Source organism: Archocentrus centrarchus, chromosome 16 (genome assembly GCF_007364275.1).
Source record: "Archocentrus centrarchus isolate MPI-CPG fArcCen1 chromosome 16, fArcCen1, whole genome shotgun sequence".
Classification (NCBI taxonomy): Eukaryota; Metazoa; Chordata; class Actinopteri; order Cichliformes; family Cichlidae; genus Archocentrus; species Archocentrus centrarchus.
This window is the reverse complement of record NC_044361.1, coordinates 3,870,165-3,888,500: the sequence shown is the minus strand read 5'-3', so window position 1 is coordinate 3,888,500 and position 18,336 is coordinate 3,870,165. Positions and strand designations below refer to the sequence as shown.

The 18,336-nt window shown below is 40.9% G+C and overlaps 1 protein-coding gene across 1 annotated transcript in view; it reads left to right on the top strand.

The window, feature by feature from the left end:
* Nucleotides 1-18,336, top strand: part of dgkb (diacylglycerol kinase, beta) — a 90,780-nt gene that overhangs the window by 21,704 nt on the left and 50,740 nt on the right. Inside the window, exons 7-16 of the mRNA XM_030749685.1 lie at nucleotides 3,635-3,684; nucleotides 5,524-5,598; nucleotides 5,740-5,859; nucleotides 10,656-10,773; nucleotides 11,194-11,282; nucleotides 11,623-11,739; nucleotides 12,020-12,118; nucleotides 12,862-12,963; nucleotides 15,268-15,341; nucleotides 15,980-16,054. Of these exons, the coding sequence (XP_030605545.1) occupies nucleotides 3,635-3,684; nucleotides 5,524-5,598; nucleotides 5,740-5,859; nucleotides 10,656-10,773; nucleotides 11,194-11,282; nucleotides 11,623-11,739; nucleotides 12,020-12,118; nucleotides 12,862-12,963; nucleotides 15,268-15,341; nucleotides 15,980-16,054 (919 nt within the window). The remainder of the gene's footprint in view (nucleotides 1-3,634; nucleotides 3,685-5,523; nucleotides 5,599-5,739; nucleotides 5,860-10,655; nucleotides 10,774-11,193; nucleotides 11,283-11,622; nucleotides 11,740-12,019; nucleotides 12,119-12,861; nucleotides 12,964-15,267; nucleotides 15,342-15,979; nucleotides 16,055-18,336) is intronic.

The window sequence follows — 18,336 nt, the reverse complement described above, 5'->3', positions numbered from 1 at the left end:
TCTGCGAGATTTACAGTACTGTGCAAAAGTCTTGAGCCACCCTTCATTTCTTTAAACGGGGTATCCCAAAACAATAAAATTGTAGTCTAATAGCAGCCAATTCTCACTCAAATGATCTCAAAATTTTTTTCAGCTTTTTGTGTTTTTTTTTTTTCAGGTGCAAATGCACCAACTGTAAAGCAGATTTGCTTCATGTGCAAATCTGCTTTACAGTTGGTGCATTTTTATTGAATTTTCTTGAAAATGTAAGCTGCATATTCTCATTTCACTGTGTTCAAGCATATTCTAGCATACAAAATGACAAAAAACATTAAAAATTAAACTTGTTAGTTTTTACACATTTTGTTAAAAGTTTAAATAATTTGAGAAATGGTGAAATGAAAGACAAACAGGTGCCGCAATTTAATGAAAGAGCTGCAAACATAAATGCTGTATATATGGCAAGAATGCAGCAGAATTACAGTGCAATAGTGTTGACAAAGCATAAGTCAAATATAAGCACAAAAGTAGTGTAGGCAGAGTTTTCCCTGGAAATTTTAAGTAAAAACATTAAATATCTGCTGAATGCTTTAATTTAACAATAACTAAAGTAACTTCACCCTGTAACTCTGCAGGAGCTGCACAAGATTGTAACATAATAAAAGTGAAAAATATTTTCTGCCTGGGATTTTCTATATTGGGTTGAGCTTTTTATCCAGCTGCTTAAAGTCCTTCTTTTCCACCATGTGATCTCAGTAATTTCCATCCATTCCATCAGGCCTCATGTTCAGTCTTTGCTGCATTTCTTCCTATTTCTTAAGGACATCACTTTCAAATACTTTCCATCTGCTGTGGATACAGCAGGTTTTTAGGTCTGCCAGTTCTTCTTTTGGCCTCTGCTTTTCTAGTTTCCTCAAATTTTTTAAGGACATATTGCACATCATGTCTAGATATGGCAAGTCTTCGGCTAATAGCTCTTTGGGTATCACCTTGCTGGTGCAAAAATACGTCAAACTGTGTTTGATTGGCATTTTTCATAGTTTCAACTATGGCTGCAATGATTCCTGGAGTAACTCAAACAATTCGATTATAAAAAATTATATTAACACAGTCCTCAACATGAGTCTCAGCACAGCAAGCACAACACACACACACAAACACACACACACACACACACACACACACACACACACACACACACACACACACACACACACACACACACACACACAAGCAACAAATTTGTAGCTTAGATGCTTCGTTTAAACTCTGCAACTCAGGCGTCTCAGTCTCAGGTGTTAAGTTCTCCTCATTAGGAAAAATGACCCTTTAACACTGAGTGGATCATCACTGACACGTTTTTCCACACCATCATTGCTCTCTACACTCGTGTGTGTGTGTGTGTGTGTGTGTGTGTGTGTGTGTGTGTGTGTGTGTATGTGTGTGTGTAGTGCTCACTGTGCTGCAGTGTTAATTTTGTTGACGAAATATTTTCGTCATAGTTTTCGTCGACGAACCTTTTTTTCATGACGATAAGAGACGATAACTAAATAAAAACTGCCTAAATTGATAAAAACTTGAACGAAATTAATTGACACTTTCGTCAACTAATGAAAACGAGATAAAAATGCTTGGCGGGATGAAATCCAATCAGAACTGATTTTGTGACAGGGCGGGACAAGTTAGGAAAACATCCAATCAAACGCACAGTTGCACAAATTTGCTCTAAACCCGGGAAGGACAAACTAGCCTGTGATTGGTCGTTACTTCCGATAGAACTAAGTGATGTAAACAGTGTCAGCAGGGAGAAAGAGAAGAGCCGATTTATGGACACATTTTTCCTTTGACGTTGTGACAAACAAAACGATGTGTAAACCATGTGGGGCGACTATCTCGGGTAAAAACACGACAAATCTTAAACAACATCTGCAAACCAGTCACCCAGATCTCCATGCAGAGGTCAGCATTTTAATGTCATGCAGGGTAAAGTGTTTTTCCCAGTTTGTGTTTAGAGAATATCTCCACACTGAGGTGGATTAGCCTTTATAATCTTAGTCCTGAACACTGCCCTGTACCTTTCAGAGCGTCCTGCTGTAAAACACTCGGATTATCTCAGTAAGGTGGTGTTAATGATCAGGTGTGTGGGAAGCAGGTGAAACACTAATGTTAATATTATTAATAATATTGCATAACTTTTAATAAATGTTTAGTTTTGTGTAAGTGTGTATAATGACTAATTCAAGGGAAGTGAAGAAAAAGATTTACATTTTACACCCTTTATATTTTAGTCGACTAAATCGGCTGTAGATTTAGTCGACTATATTCTTACGATAATTTCATCGACTAAAACTAGACTAAAACTAAAACTATTCAGATGACTAAATTATGACTAAAACTAAATTACATTTTCGTCAAAAGACTATGACTAAAACTAAATCAAACTTTGCTGTCAAAATTAACACTGCTGTGCTGAGAATTTCAGTTTGCTAGCGTCGCGCCGCCAGTAGCATTAGCAACAGTTTGGTACCAACAGGACCCCCAGACCTGGTATTTAGGAGGGAGCTTGTGAATAGAAAGCATTCCAACATTAAGTGCATGCAGCAACATTGATAACACAACAGTCCTCTGCAGTCCTCTGCACATGCGCAAAGAGGCGGAGCCATTACCCAGAAGGTGATCTCAGGTGGAGCGAAGGGAAACAGCGGCGCTTTTTTATGGCCGGCAATTTTTTTTTTTTTTTTAGTGGCAGAAACGAGCTTCCATACTTTTTCCTGTAACCACCAATAAACCTTTTCTGGGACACAGCTGGAGGTCCTTCATCAACCACCTGATCTGCAGGTGAAGAAAAGAGAACTTTGTAGCTGCTCCATCCTCTGCTGTTTGTTTCACACAGAGAAAAACTGCAGTAAATCTACAGGGGTTCAAATATGCAGATTAATAAGACAAAAGTATTTCTTATCCGGTTGATCAACAGAATAATCGATAGAATAATTGATAGAATACTTGATTACTAAAATAATTGATAGTTGCAGCCCTAGTTTCAACTAAAGAAATGGGACCAGATGCTGTGTTTTTGTACTTTTGTGCTGTGTTTATCTTTAAATTCATCATGAAGTCATTATTTAAAATTGGCTCTTTGTTAAATTGTCTGTAATGAGTATACACAACACTGGTTCATCCCTTGAGTTGGGTGCCTGAATGAGTCATAGGCCAGCATTAAGTGATTCAACAAACAAAAAAAATACATCCCTCTGAAAGTGGTCAGTACAAGGAGTAGGAAAAATATTCAGAAAGACTATTGTTCTACATTAAAACGGATTCAGCAGTCTGGGTTAATTAAATATAAAGGAATGAGGGGTGATTCAAGACTTTTGCACAGCACTGTAAATTATTGACATTAAGAGACGATCAATCACATCTGTGACTTAAGAGCTGTCCGTTTCCATAGCGACACGTTCAAGTGGTAATTGGGGGACACTTAAAGTTGCAGCTTTCAGAGGCTTACAGCTGCTGAGATAAAGGCTTTTTTTTTCTCACGCTGAGGAGTGCTGCCAGAACTGCTGTGGTACTTTAAATATTCACCTCAGAGGCTGAGAAACTTGGAGAATACGCGGTGTTACTACAGTTAACTGACATTTTCTTTTTGTCTCCACAGTCATGTTTCGCCTCTACGACACAGACGGAAACGGCTGTTTGGACAGCTCGGTAAATATTTCCCCTTTTAAAGTGTTTCTTTTAATATAATTGTGACTTGCAAAAACAGGCTGATCCCGCCTCAAAATGCCTTCATTTTTTTAATGAACAAAATCATTTTTTGTGATTAGCTTTTTTTTAAGTTCCATTTCTATTCTCGACTGACAAATAGTTGAAGAAGGGTGGTTTAAGTGACTTTGAATGTGGCACGGTTGTTGGTGGCAGATGGGCTGGTCTGAGGATTTCACATATTGCTAATCCACTGGGATTTACCCACACAACCATCTCTAGGGTTTTTAGAGAGAATGGTCCAAAAATGAGAAAATATCCAGTTTTTGATGTCAGACATCAGAGGAGAATGGCCGGACGGCTTCGAGGTGACAGGAAAGCAACAGAAACTCAAAGAACTACTCGTTAAAACTAGCGTATGCAGAAGAGCACCTCTGAATGCACAACATGTTGGACTATGAAGCAGATGAGCTGCAGCGACCACACCGGGAGCCACTCCTGTCAGCTGAGAATAAGAAACTGAGGCCACAATTTACACAGGCTGACCAAAATTAGAAAATAGAAGACTGAAAATGTTGTGACAGTCAGATGTTAGGGTCAAAATTTGGGATAAACAATATGAAAGTGGCAGAAATGAGCTTCTTCTGAAGGGTGGCTGGCCTCTCCCTTAAAGATAGGGTGAGGAGTGCAGCCATTTGGGAGGGGCTCAGAGTAGAGTCCCTGCTCTTCCACATCGAAAGGAGCCAGTTGAGGTTGTTCGGGCATCTGACCAGGATGTCTCTTGGGTGACGTGTTTCGGGCATGTCCTACTGGGAGGAGGCCCCGGACATGCAGGAAAGATTGTACCGCTCGGCTGGCCTGGGAACACCCTGGTGTCCCCCCCTCGGATGAGCTGGAGGAGCTGGCTGAGGAGAGGGAGGTCTGGGCTTCTCTGCTTAGACTGCTGCCCCTGCAACCCAGCCCCAGATAAGCGGAAGAAGATGGATGGATGGATGGATGTATGGATGTTATGAAAGCATGGACCTGTCCTGCCTTGTATCAACAGTTAATTATTGTGGTGGTGTTTATTGTCATTCTTTATTGTTTCTGTTCATCAATCTCTGTTTCTCTTTGTCTGTTTTCTTCATAAATAAATCTATTTAAATAAACTAATTAATGGATGAAAAGAGGAGAGTAACAGAGAGAAAACAATGATGAGTAAAATGTGTTGTTTGGACATAGTTATGAATGAAAGAGCATTACTCTTTATCTGTACTGAGTGTGTAGGAGGTAGTGGGGGCTTAAATTAAAGGGTTAAAAGGGAGATAGAGAAGGTGGAGTGGGTTTGGTAATGTATCCAGTTATTAGTCATCTCCCACCCATTATTGGATGGGAGATAGAAAGCATAAAAGAAAGCAGAGTGCTAATGAGAGGGCAGAGAGAATATAAATGTAGGCAGAGATAATCATTCAGTGGGACCCAAATCATACTCAAAAACACAGAGAAAATGAAAAAAACGGTATGAACTCTTCATTTACACTCATACACTGATTTTTAAAGACATCCTAAGTGCATCATAGTGATTCATTGTGCCACTAGATAATAACATCACCCGCATCTGCCCCCCAAATAGCAACCATTGTAATTAAACCTTCAGCCTCCAGCCCCTTCCCACACTGCCTTTGTTTTTCTCTGTGCAGCTCTTCTCTGTAGAAGAATGACATTTCCAGCCTGTTATTACCAGCTGTTCATCAGTCTATTCATGCCAAAGAAATTTAGTGACATTAACTTAAGGCTGCGACATACAGAAAGGTAAACACAGTGTTTTTGTGCCTGTAATGATCATCTGTGGTCTCACCGCAGGAGTTGGAGCACATTGTCTCCCAGATGATGCATGTTGCAGAGTACCTGGAATGGGATGTGACTGAGCTAAAACCAGTAAGAAGGACATTCCTGAACTATGCTGCGTGAGAAATGAAGTGTGCATGAAAATATTCCTTACTACACTGAGACAATAATGCATACTCAACTGCTTCTGTATTCTTTTAAAGAAGTCCTCTGTTCTTCTTTATACTGTAGATCCTTCAGGAAATGATGCAGGAGATTGACTACGATCACGACGGCACTGTATCGCTGGAAGAGTGGATCCAGGGAGGCATGACCACCATCCCACTGCTAGTCCTGCTGGGGCTGGAGACCGTGAGTCCACAGAGAGACGGTTTACGTTTGGTGCTAACACTGATCTAACCCTGTTAATGAGAAGAAAGCCTGAAAAAGACTCTAAGAAAGACAAAGTAGTTGTTGGCTACATGTTAAATGTTACCTGTAGCCTTTACCAAGATCAAGTCCAGACTTTAGAAAGCTCCAGGCACTGATTAAACCCCTAAAATAAATGTGACCATGAAAAGGCCCTCCTAATGCCTTAAAATGTATTCGGGCTCTTTATTGTAGTGGTTAACACATTTGCCTAACAGTGAATGATTCTTCAAGACTGGAAGGAGACACAGATGCCTCAGGATGGGCATCTGGAGTAAAATGCATGAAACCAAACACACAGATCCAGCTGCTGTGTTAACACCCTTATGAAAAAGAAGCTGAAAGATGCTTTTTTTAGATGTACTGCACTGAAGTCTTGTGCCACCTCTCATTTATAAACATTTTTAACTACTTAACACTGACCAATGAATCGTTCACACATAAAAAGGCAGCTAACGAATCAGTGTTGGGTCCAAAAACACAACAACTTGGCAAAGAAACGATTTAAAATTTCATCTTTAGGTACTTTTTTGTATCTCTGGGCATTTTAGTGTCTTTTTAGAAATAGTGTTTCTGTACCAACAAGGTGATTCTCAAAGACCTAATGAGGATGTCAGGAGAGGGACACAACAGTGAGTGTTTACAGCCATCTGTAAAACTCTGTCATGGTTTGGGGCTGCATTTCGGTCAAAAATCAGAAGCAGAAAAGTACGCTCAGATTTTGAAACCCATGCAATACATCTGGAAAACATCTCAGCTTCATTTTTCAGCACAACAATGATCTCAAACATGCTGCCGATGCAGTAAAAACAAACCTGGATAGAAAAATGGAAGACTATAAGTCATGGATTGGTCTTTCCAGAAGCCAGAAAACAACATTTCTGAAGCAGTGTGGGATCATCTGGACAGAGAGCAAACAAAAGGCAGCCAACACCCAAAGAAGAGCTTTGAATGTCCCCAAAAAGCCTGGAGACCGATTCCTGAAGACTGCTTAAATAAATGTGTTTACATGTTTCAATAAACTGCTGCATCCACAGCCAAATATGAAGAAATGAGGGTTGGCTGAAGACTTTTGCACAGTATTATAGCACTACATAGTGCCTCATTTATTATGCACAGATCTATGAAAATGCTAATTAGTCCCCTCCTCCTGCCTCAGCCGTGCCTGCAGCAGGTGCCACTCTCCCTCTGCATCTTTTCTGTCATGGTCGCTGGCTTCGATACTTGAGTTTCACGCTTTTCATTCTGGAATCTTCTTTTGGCTGCTTAGTTAATATGTTTGAGTCTTAGTTTATGCCTGATGTTTAATTGTTAGTCCAGTGCTTAAAGTTTTAAGCTCTTTATCGTTCTAGTATATGTGACGTACAGTCGTTCCTGTGTTATGAGGTCCTTGGTTCCTGTGTTTACTTTATGTTTATAGTTTTATTGCTCTCTTATTTCTTATTTCCTCTCTCCCTGACATTTTGTTTAGGTCTGTGTCAGTCTCTTTTGGTGATTTTCTGTTTTCTTTGAAGGTTTTCTTTTGTGTCCTGTGTTAGTTCTGCTTCCTGTCTGTCTCTCCTGTTTCCTCAGTGGCTTTAATTTGTTATTAACAGCCCAACCAACATAGGATTTTTAAGCCTGATGCATTTCCTAACATTTGTCATGTGCAATTAGTCATTTATTCATGTACACTCTGCCTGACTCTGCCCAGATGAGCTGGTTGTTGTGTTTGAAGCATTCGAAACACCTGTATTGCCAAGAGGGAAGTTGCTGAGAGCCCTCTGGTGGACAAACTATGCAAGTCCAGTAACATTGGTCCACCAATAAATGGTATAAATAAAGAAAAAATTCCCCACTTGCCCTGTAGGTGGTCTTTGTACTCCAAGCTCAGGGCCCAGAGGCCTGAGAGCTTGAGGGTCCTGTGCAGTATCTTAGCTGTTCCTAGGATTGCGCTCTTCTGGACAGAGATCTTGGATGTCATTCCTAGTATCTGCTGGAGCCATTCTCCCAGTTTGGGGGTCACTGCCCCAAGTGTTCTGATTACCACAGGGACCACTGTTACCTTCATCTTCCACATCCTCTCTAGTTCTTCTCTTAGCCCTTGGTATTTGTCGAGCTTCTCGTGTTCCTTCTTCTTGATGTTGCCATCGCTCGGTATCGCTACGTCTTGTGTGTACGATCTTGTGCTCAGAGCTTGTTCCTGTGCTGCCATGATTAGTCCCTCTGTGCTGTCTTTCAGCGCAACTTTGTCCAACCATTGGTAAGATTTTTCTATACATCTGCCAGTGGTATATAGTCATAACTGAGGGGATTGCACTACCAGAAGGCAACATTGCAGACATTGAGGAGAAGCTATAAGTACCTTGGAATCCCACACGCAAACGGGAACCATGAAGAGGCTGCTAGGAAAGCTGCACCCGCCAAGTACCTGCAGAGAGTAAGGCAAGTCCTGAGAAGTCAGCTGAATGGGAAGTCCTCTCTTTTCATAAAGGATGGTCCAGTGGATCCTATGATAAAGGAGCGAATAATCAAAGTGTTGAAGCACCTTTCTTGAACTAGCAGACCTATTACTGTGGCCCACCATTCAGATATTCATTGAGGAACCTTCATAAAATTTGAATATTCAAACAGCCCAAAGTTTTGTCTCCCCTTTGTCCTTTGTCAATATGTCTGTTTCCTCATGTGCTCCCAGTTCATACCATTTTAGATATATCTCCTGACCTGTTGTGCTTTATTTTGGATTTGGACAGCACATCCGGGACACTGCCTCTTCACCCTCATGCCTTCTGGGAGGTGCTACAGGACAGCGTGCACTCGAACGTCAAGACTAGAAAACAGCTCCTACCACAGAGCTGTTACACTGCTGAGCTCTGACTATATCAAACCCAACAGACATCCTTGCACATCCACTGCACCACTTTAGCAAATTGCATACAGTTGTAAACAGACCATTTATTTATTTGCTATTCATGCTGCCTCTGCCTCTAAATATCAGATCCTTATTTATTTAATTTTTATTTATTTATATTTCTTATATTTTATTTGTTATCTCATATTATTTATTATTTCTGCACCTAAAGGATGGCTCCAACAAAATTTCATCATATTGCGCAATGATAATAAAAATATCTTATTTTATCTTATAATCTAATTCCTTCTTTGTGTTTTCTACCATCTGGTCGTGGGCCCTCCTCCCATGCCACCACCATGATGCTCTTTTTAAAAGCTCTTCTCTTGGTAGAAGTAGCAGAAACCGAAGTGTGTGTTTTGTTTTGTTATTCACACTCTACAAGTGAACATGGTTGGTTCCTTTGGTTTGTTTTGTACAGTATGAAACTGTACAAAACAAACCAAAGTGTTATTGAAACTGTCCAAAGGAGAAATGCTTCATAACGGCTTCACATTTTCCTCCTGCTGCTGTGCAATGCCAAAGTCTGAACACCATCAGTTCTCAGTTTTCCCACTAGGTGGAAGCATTTGACTATCTTTTATATAAATCCTTACTAGATGTCCTTTTTTTTTTTTATGAATGAATATTACTACAAAAGAGTAACAGAAAGTCCTGTCATCTGTCCTTACTGAATTTGGACTGTTTGACCCAAAAGAATAAACAAAACTCAAAATGCTTTGTCGTGACGCGTGCTTATGAATCCAGCAGAGGAAGTCCCAGAAAGTTGTTTCTGTTCATCTGGATGCAGCATTTTCAGTGGGAGAAACAGTTCATCATCCAAGTGACTTCTTCAGTCTTAGCTGACTGCAGGTTTCAACCTTATAAACAGTTCAGCTGCATAATGACCGAAACCAGTAACACTGCCTAAAAATGGCCCATGAGCTCACTTTTATGATCGTTAATATGAAAATTGCCATGACCATTGAGCAGTGGCTTTGGGTGCTATTTACAGAGAGCTGGGGAATGGCTGCAATCACAGCATTGTCAGAGAGTAAATACCATCCCCACAGACACTGCGGCCCAGGTTAAAGAAGAACATCAATGACTAAATGTGGTTTTCCCAGCTGGGCAAAACTGGGAAGATGCCTGAGGAAACCTCCAGGCAATCCAGGAGAGAAGAAGGACAACTGCTGCCCAAACGTGTCAGGAGTATTGGAGTGGATGTTTTTCAAAATGCCACATCTCTGTAGCTTTCAAGCTCCAAAAACATGCTACACCAAAAACTGGTCCACCCCAAGGACCCGGTTCCCTGGCACAAACAGAGCAATATAGTGTACAGGGTTAAGTGCCAAGACGATTGCTGTGAATTATACATCAGGAAAACCAAACAACCTCTGGCCAAGCGTACTGTCAGTCCAGGACTCTACCATCTATTTACTCCTACGGTTCCAGTGGCCATGCTCTCAATGGTGAGGATGTGCACATCCTGGGCAGGTTTAAATGGGGACTCAAGGACTTTTATGTGGAAAGGAAAAAGAGCATCACTGAGCTAAGAAGGGGGGGGGCCTAAAACTATATCTCTCACTCTCTGTGATTGCAGCCATTCCCCAAATCAGCTGAGACTGAAGAAGTCACTCGGATGAGTGATGAAACGTTTCTCCCACTGAAAACGCTCCATCCCCGCTCAACACAATCTGCTTTCTGGGGTCGAAATGGTCAGCTTGTGAGACAAGCAACAAATTTAATCGGCCAGATGATTAACCGGTGATTCTGTAACCTGAATATGAAGCGCTGTAATACAGCAGTGGATACATAAACCAGTGACTGTTCCACCAATTAATCATTTCACCTGTTTCTGTTGCTGCAGAACGTAAAAGACGATGGGCAGCACGTGTGGAGACTGAAGCACTTTAATAAGCCAGCCTACTGTAACCTGTGTCTCAACATGCTAATTGGACTGGGGAAGCAGGGACTCTGCTGCTCATGTGAGTATTTCAATCAGTATTAAAGGTTCGACAGATGCACTTATCTATTTACAAAGATGTAATCTAACGTTATAGATCAGTGTTGTTTTTTATGCATTGTTTAAAACTGGACAAAAATGTTGAAGATGTTCAAAAATATCACAGGATACTGTGAAGTGAAGATAAAGGAGAAACCATTCTAATATATATATATATATATATATACACATTTTAAAAGGATAAAACCTGCTTGTGTTTCAGTCATACTGCATCCTACAACGAACCCTTCACTGAGTCGTAAAAATTTTAGCACAAACATCTTCTTGCACACAGATTACTCAAACCCTAGTGTTCATAATTTACAGCTACATGAAAAGTCTGTTTTTCTTTCCCTCATTGAAAACCTTGTAACTCATTTCTTTTCTTTTCTTTTTTTCCCAGTCTGCAAGTACACAGTCCACGAGCGCTGCGTGGCTCGTGCTCCGCTGTCTTGCATCAAAACGTATGTCAAGTCCAAGAAAAATACAGAGGTACGTCCAATTGGAGTGTTTACCAGTCGGCACGCTTGGATCAGCGATGCTCCGTGGAGCTTAGGATAAGAGCTTCTCTTCCTCTCGTGGAATTGCAACGACTCAATCTGCTACTAAGCATTTCTAATTACCAGGATAAACCCAGTTTAGAGGCAGGGATGCAGACAGCACTGTTCGCTCTGCCTTTCTCTTTCTTGCTCTCTGTTTTTCTTTCTTCTTCCTTCTTGCTTTCTTTAATTGTTGTGTCACTTGTGCTTTTGTATACGTCTTGTTTTTCTGCACCATGTTTCTTTTCTCACTTTTTTCCTTCTCTGTGTGTCGTCTCTCCTTTTCTCTGCAGGTAATGCATCATTTCTGGGTGGAAGGGAACTGCCCCACCAAGTGTGACAAGTGTCACAAAACCATTAAGTGTTACCAGGGTCTGACTGGGCTCCACTGTGTTTGGTGTCAAATCACGGTAAGCCGCCACCCGAGGAGAGGCAGCCACCTCCTTATTATACTCCCACTGCTTCTTGTTGTTTAGGGTTTCATTTTTGCACCTCTCGTTCCTCACAAGTCATCCCACCAATTTACACTCAGAAAACACTTGTTTGCAGCTGCAAGTTAATAGAAAATAAAACAGTGACAACGACACATGTAAAGTAAATTAGTCTGGAGCTTATACCAGAAACTGTACAGTTAAACATGTATTCTTATTGACATGAGCTGGTTGTTAATGATGGTGTCACCTCCTCCAGCTCCATAACAAGTGTGCCTCACATGTGAAACCTGAGTGTGACTGTGGACCCCTGAAGGATCACATCCTGCCCCCCAACTCAATCTGCCCCATCGTCCTGGTAAGACTTCACTTCTGATGGGTCAGCAGTCCCGAGGCTCGATGAACCTGACCTCGTTTGAAACTGTTACCCGAGGATCCAATCATCAGCCCGTGTTCTCCCACTGAGCTTTGAGATGGCACCAAATTATTTTGTAGAAGTTTATTTCCAAAATTGTACGAGTCTGCTTGCTGAGCAAAAACTCAATTTTAAACTTATGTTGTGAAAGTTTGCCAGGAAAGGTCAAAAGCCAGCGTAAAAACTGTTCCAGCCTGGCTCACAGTATTTTTTATGAATTACTTTATTGTTGTTTTATTGTATTTATGCATATAACCTTTTGTTTGGTTATAGCAGATAATTTGTACGTTGTAATTTGTAACATAAGCTTTTCTTTCAGTGAGATTCTTCTGGAATCCAGAATATTTTATCACCAGGTTAAGTGACCTTTTCAGGTCACTCACAGGAAAACTACTGGAAAATTACAAATAGTAGTTTATTGTCTGACTTCTTCATGCTGCCAAAACTGAAAATCTGTTGAAGAGTCTGCAGCCTACACTATATTGTTCACATCATTGTAGTCATAGAAAGAAAGCAGTCACGTCTGCCTGGTCTCTGGAGACGGGTTTACAGCAACAGCTATAGGACAGTTTGATTCTGGCAGTAAACTCATGTTGCATTGTTTCTGATTACTTATGAACAGTTCAGTCCAATTTAAAAAGAAAAAAAAAATGATGCTCTTGTAATTGTTTGACCTTTGACCTCAGGAAAGACAGTCTACGCTGAGGAAGGATTCTCGGTCAAGTCAGTCAGGCCGAGGAAAGATGCAGAGAGCCAACTCTGTCACAGTCGATGGCCAAGGACTGCAGGTTGTACTCAATTTTTTACTTAATTTTTGGGTTCTTAATTTTTTTAAAAAGCACAAGCTGAAAAATTAGCAGTAATCCAGTGAAAGTACAAGACTTCCCTCAAGCTTAGCTTATGGAACATGAAATATTCTGATTATTTTGGGGCCTTTGTGCACAATATATGACCTGAAATGTTTTACGGATGCAGAGAAACTAATAAACAAAATTTAGTGTAACTCAGCCAGTTACTGAAGCACATGTTAGAAAGCTTGCTGCTAAATTCTGCACCAACTACAAACTGACAACAGCGGCATTATTTTGAGATTTTAACCAGACATCAAACCTTTTTTTTCTTTGTTGAAAACCGTGGTTTGAAATGAAGCTCTGTGGTTGGTGCTGGGATGTATAATGGGGCTCTGCAGGCCCTGCTGGTAATCAGTATCCTATGGCAGAGCCCAGTCCACCCTGATGCTCTCTAATATCTGTCAGCCAGCATGCTGACGATGGAAGCCTGCCGCCGTCTGTGGCGACTGCACGTCTGTGTGTGGATGAGAGAGAAATATGATGAATCATATCCCAGGCACATCCATCTATGCTCCTCGCTGGCTAACCAGCGTAATAATCAAGATTATTATTTATAATTACAGGAAGTAATGGATCACTCTGGACTGGACAGGGAGCTCATTAATTCACCCTTGGCCTGCTGGGATAGTAGACAGGGGGAGTTAAGTGCTTCATCTGTGTCAGGGAGAGCACTGGGCGAGTTGTTGCAGACTGACTGTAGGACGGGTGATTCAAACAGGGGCCGCTGACTCAGAGCTTGTTTATGTGGCACTTTGTGAGATCGGCCTCCGGCATCGCAGCCTCTGCCCGTCCACAGTTTCACTACCACTCAGGGAAACGGGAACTTCCTCTCTTGTGTCACACAAGACAAATCGCCCAGCTGATTAGAAAGCAGTGACAAATAAGTACTATTGTGAATTATGAGATATCAGGTTGAGAGTATTGACTGAGTGTAAAACAGGGGAGTTTTTTACTGTGCTGTTTGTATACAGTACAGTACTTTATGGGCTCTGAAGCCAGAAGAACAACCTTCATCCAGCACTCCAGTACTTCTAAAGCCAGTTTAATGGTGCCAAACTTGAAAAATAATATTTAATGTTTTTAAAGCATTTAAGTATAAAGATGGTGTCAGCTTGAAGCTCCCATAAAAAACATAATAAAAAGGGAGAAAAACAATAAACTGATGTTCAAAAATTAGACAGGATATGCTGTAGAGCTCTGTTACTGTCCAAAAGGTTTAAAGAAAATATGAATTGGCTGCCAGAAGTCTAGGTGAGTTGTTAACATGAGTGATATGTTTGTGGCTTTAATTCACCAACCAGGAATGGCGCTCCCAGTTTCATTGTATTTTGTATAATACAATAACAATAAAGGCTTTCTATGCTACTCTATTCTTCATTTCAACTGTAGCTGATTTTGAGCCAGTCCTGATTAACTGCCGTGAAGCTGGAGATTCTCACTAGTTCATGTGGCTGTACAGTCGCCCACTGTTGGGCAGTGAGGGTACTGCAAGGGGGCTGCCAGGAGTTTTAATTGAAAATTTAGCCACTTAAGTTTCAATTTCCATCAGATTCCTACTTTTAAAAATAAATGTACAAAAGTAGAACTAATGAAACTAACTTAGTGGACTTGAAAATGATATATTTTTCTGAACCCGACCCTCATTAGTGAGGCAGGAGTTTAAATGGAGGAGTGGCTATCAGGTAGTAGAAAAGGTGTTAACAGAGATTCAGTCTCAACCAGCAAATCATCAAAAGATCCAAAGAAGGATATGCTTTGTCTTGTGCTTACCTTAGAGTTTTGGGAATGACTAGCCTGCAGTGAGCAGCTATTTACTTGACTCATTTTAATAGGAGTGATTGTCAGGCTTTTTTTTTTTTTTTTTGACAATAAGGAAAAAAAACAAGGTGACTTTGAAAGATAAAAATATCAGTTTCTCAAAATCCAAGGGAACTGTCGTGTGATGTATTTTCAGAGATACTGGTTAAAATCTTCATCACGGCTGCCCCTGTATAATTAGATATTATAATTAACCCGAGATGAAGTTTTTATTCAGGCAAAGGAATATGAAGCGCACACACACATCACCTCAGCCAGGTAACAGGAAAGCTACAGTATATAACAAATCAGATGACTGGCATGCCTTGAAAGTGCTGTATATACTTGGCAAAATGTCTGAGGGATATGGCTTGAAAGTGAATTCCTGTGAAGCATCCTGCAGTCTCCAAACACCAACAGTTTGTTTTGACATATCCCATTCAGATCACAACAATAGAGGGCACTCATCCTCTGCTGGTGTTTGTCAATCCAAAGAGCGGGGGGAAGCAGGGAGAGAGGTAAGTACACAATCTGTCTCAACATGCTACAAGAGGCCTCTGAAGGCGCGCTCTTCAGCCGCACAGGGAAGGCAGCAGCGTGGCCTCCGGCCGCCGAGTGCTTTCGGCATACTTAGTCAAATATAAACATAATAACAGTTCCCTAAAGCGCCGGACGCTCGCTTCTCTTTCTCTCTCTCTCACACACACACCTATTACACACACACACACTTCTCAGACACCCTTCTCACTGTCATGTCACTGGCTGGTCCCCCTTCTTTAACCCAGGGCTAATTGGGTTATTACTGAAACATATTCATTCACTCCTTATTACTCCGGCCCCCATTTGTTTAAATTATGAGATCAAAATATGACTTCAGCCAGTTGATATAATGAAATTGAAATTAAAATGAATTAGTCTTTCTAATGGTTTCTCCTCAAGGGGACTTTGGGTATGTCCCACCCCGCTGCCCAGTCCACCGCCTCGCCACATTGTGATTGGACCCTGGTCTGCATTTGTACTTAACACACCAAACCTCCTGGAGTGGAAACTAATATGTGATATTTGAGGGAGACACGTGCTTTGCTTGTTGGTTGTCTTTTTGTTTGGGACAGATGTTTTTTCTCTGGTGTTATTTCTTTCTTTCTTACTTCTGTAGGATTTATAGAAAGTTCCAGTATCTTCTGAACCCAAGACAAGTCTACAACTTGGCTAAAAATGGACCCATGCCGGGGTACGTTACTGACCGTGTGCTAGTACAGAAAAAGGGGGACGCTAGATTATATATCTTTTTAAAAATAGGTTATTTCCACAAAAGATGTGACTGTCAATATAATAAATGTTTCCATTTTTTAGGCTTAAAATGCCCAGACACACATTATGAAATATTTCACTGACTTTTCTAGGTGTGATTAGATAAAGACACAAAGGCGACTGCGACACCAAAAAGTACGCGTCCCATATGAAGCCTGAGGTTTGCTTTTTCTGAGAGGCCATTAAGAAACACATTCATACGGTGCAGAGGAAAAATCTGCAGCTCTTTTTCATCAAAGATAAAAAACAGAGACAAAGCATGCAGATATTTTTGTTTAAAATGAAAATTAAGACTTCTAATTTATATATTAAAAACATTGTAGCTAATAACTTTGCATCAGTGTAACTACAGATAAACATGGATAATGTGACAGCAGTCTCAGCAGGGATGATTTTACATTTTGCTCTTTCTACATAAAAAATGTGAACATGACCTTTAAGTTTTTAGGAGTTATGTCCAAAAACAAATACTGTGATGTATCTAAAGAATTAGTAATAGTAATAATAATGAATACAGTGTAGACACAAAGGAAAAAATAAAGACACAACGTCTTAACTGATGCACTATAATAAGCATTAGTTTTATATTTTTTAGTTTTTATTTTTTTAGTTTGTGTTTTTCACATTTTATACTTGGCTGCAGCAGCTTCTGCAGGGGAACCATGGTAGAAAATATGGGTCAGAAATTTTTATTTTATTTATTTATTTTCTAATGTCTAATAAGTTCCTTTGCATTAAAAAATAAATCGTTTTTTTAAATGAATTATTGCAGAAATAAAAGAAAAGAGCTGAAGAAGAAACACAAATCTGAAAGCATCCGTTTGTTTGTTACCTCACTAATCATATCAGCTAATGACCTTCTGTTTACACGTACACTAGTGTTTTGTGTTGTTGTTCACATATAATAACCACCATCACATGCAGGAGAGGCCTGCAGTATTAAGCCCCTCACTCGCCTCCCTCACACAGAACCGAAGCAAATGAGGTGAGTTCACACATAACAAATCCTGGAGACGACGGCGTCATGCTGTAGTCTCAGACAAGCAGCGGCTCCATATGCATAAGGCTGAACGCAGAGCCGGTGACACGAGTGACTGACAGAAGGAGAGAGGTGAAACTCTCGCCATACCACATGTGATCACGCATACAGACAAGCAGCTCGCTGCAGGCTGGTGGTGTGGGCAGCTCCGGGTTTCCTACGGTTCACATTTGTGATTAAGAAAATGAATGGATCATTTACATGCACGAGGCTCCCTCACTTTACCGTTTGCGTCCAGCAGCGTTTAAACACACAGGAATGCCTCGGCGTCGTGCTGCCACGTTGTTTGGCTTTGATTAGATGTGAAAACAGAATCTTTGTGTCTTATAAAAAATAAATACACAGCAGCACTCGCTGGGTACTGAGACTGGCACAGCTCTCATTGTGCCAATGCAACTCCCAAGTTTTAGGGACCTGACCTCCTTGTGGCCACTGTTTTGTTTCTCTGCTGATGTGCCTGAAACATCACCTGTCTCTCCTCAGCTGTCTGGACCCGAATCCAGAGCTTCTCCTCAGAGTTGAGAACATTCCAGATGACCCTGCCCCGCTCTAACCTCGTTAATATTTTGTCAAGTGTGCTCACCGCAGCACACATTAGCAGGGTGAGCGGTCACCGTCGGACACTGCAGGCCGAGGCAGCCGCACGCGCTGCTGTCAATTATCTGCCTCACTAATGCAATTACAGCAAATTAAGTGTTTGTTTCTTGGTATTTAAATATCCCCAAAGTTGCCTTTCATGTTTGCGGCCGTCTGTTTTGCGTCTAATATGGTTTGTGGTCCCAGTTGGAGAGTAATTGAGCGAATCATTTACCCGCCATACGAGGCTCGGAGGCTGGCTCATTCAGTTAGGGCTTTGTTATTGTGAAGGAACGGAAGAAGTTGGACTGAACATTGCCTGTCATGATCCAATTAGCCCTCGAACAGGCAGGCTAGCTCACTGAATGAATAATTATCAATGCGACATGTGTTATTTTGTGGGATTAGATGGGGGGTTTGCAGTGAAGCAGTGTGCTATCGCAGTGGGCTCAAAAATATGCTCATAATATGCACACCACGTCTTTGCCATGTGAATTTTTAAACACTAGAAACACTGAAAAACCTTTATTTTTAAAATCACCTGACCAAACGTGGCATTTATGGATATTTTCAGAGAAAACAGAAGG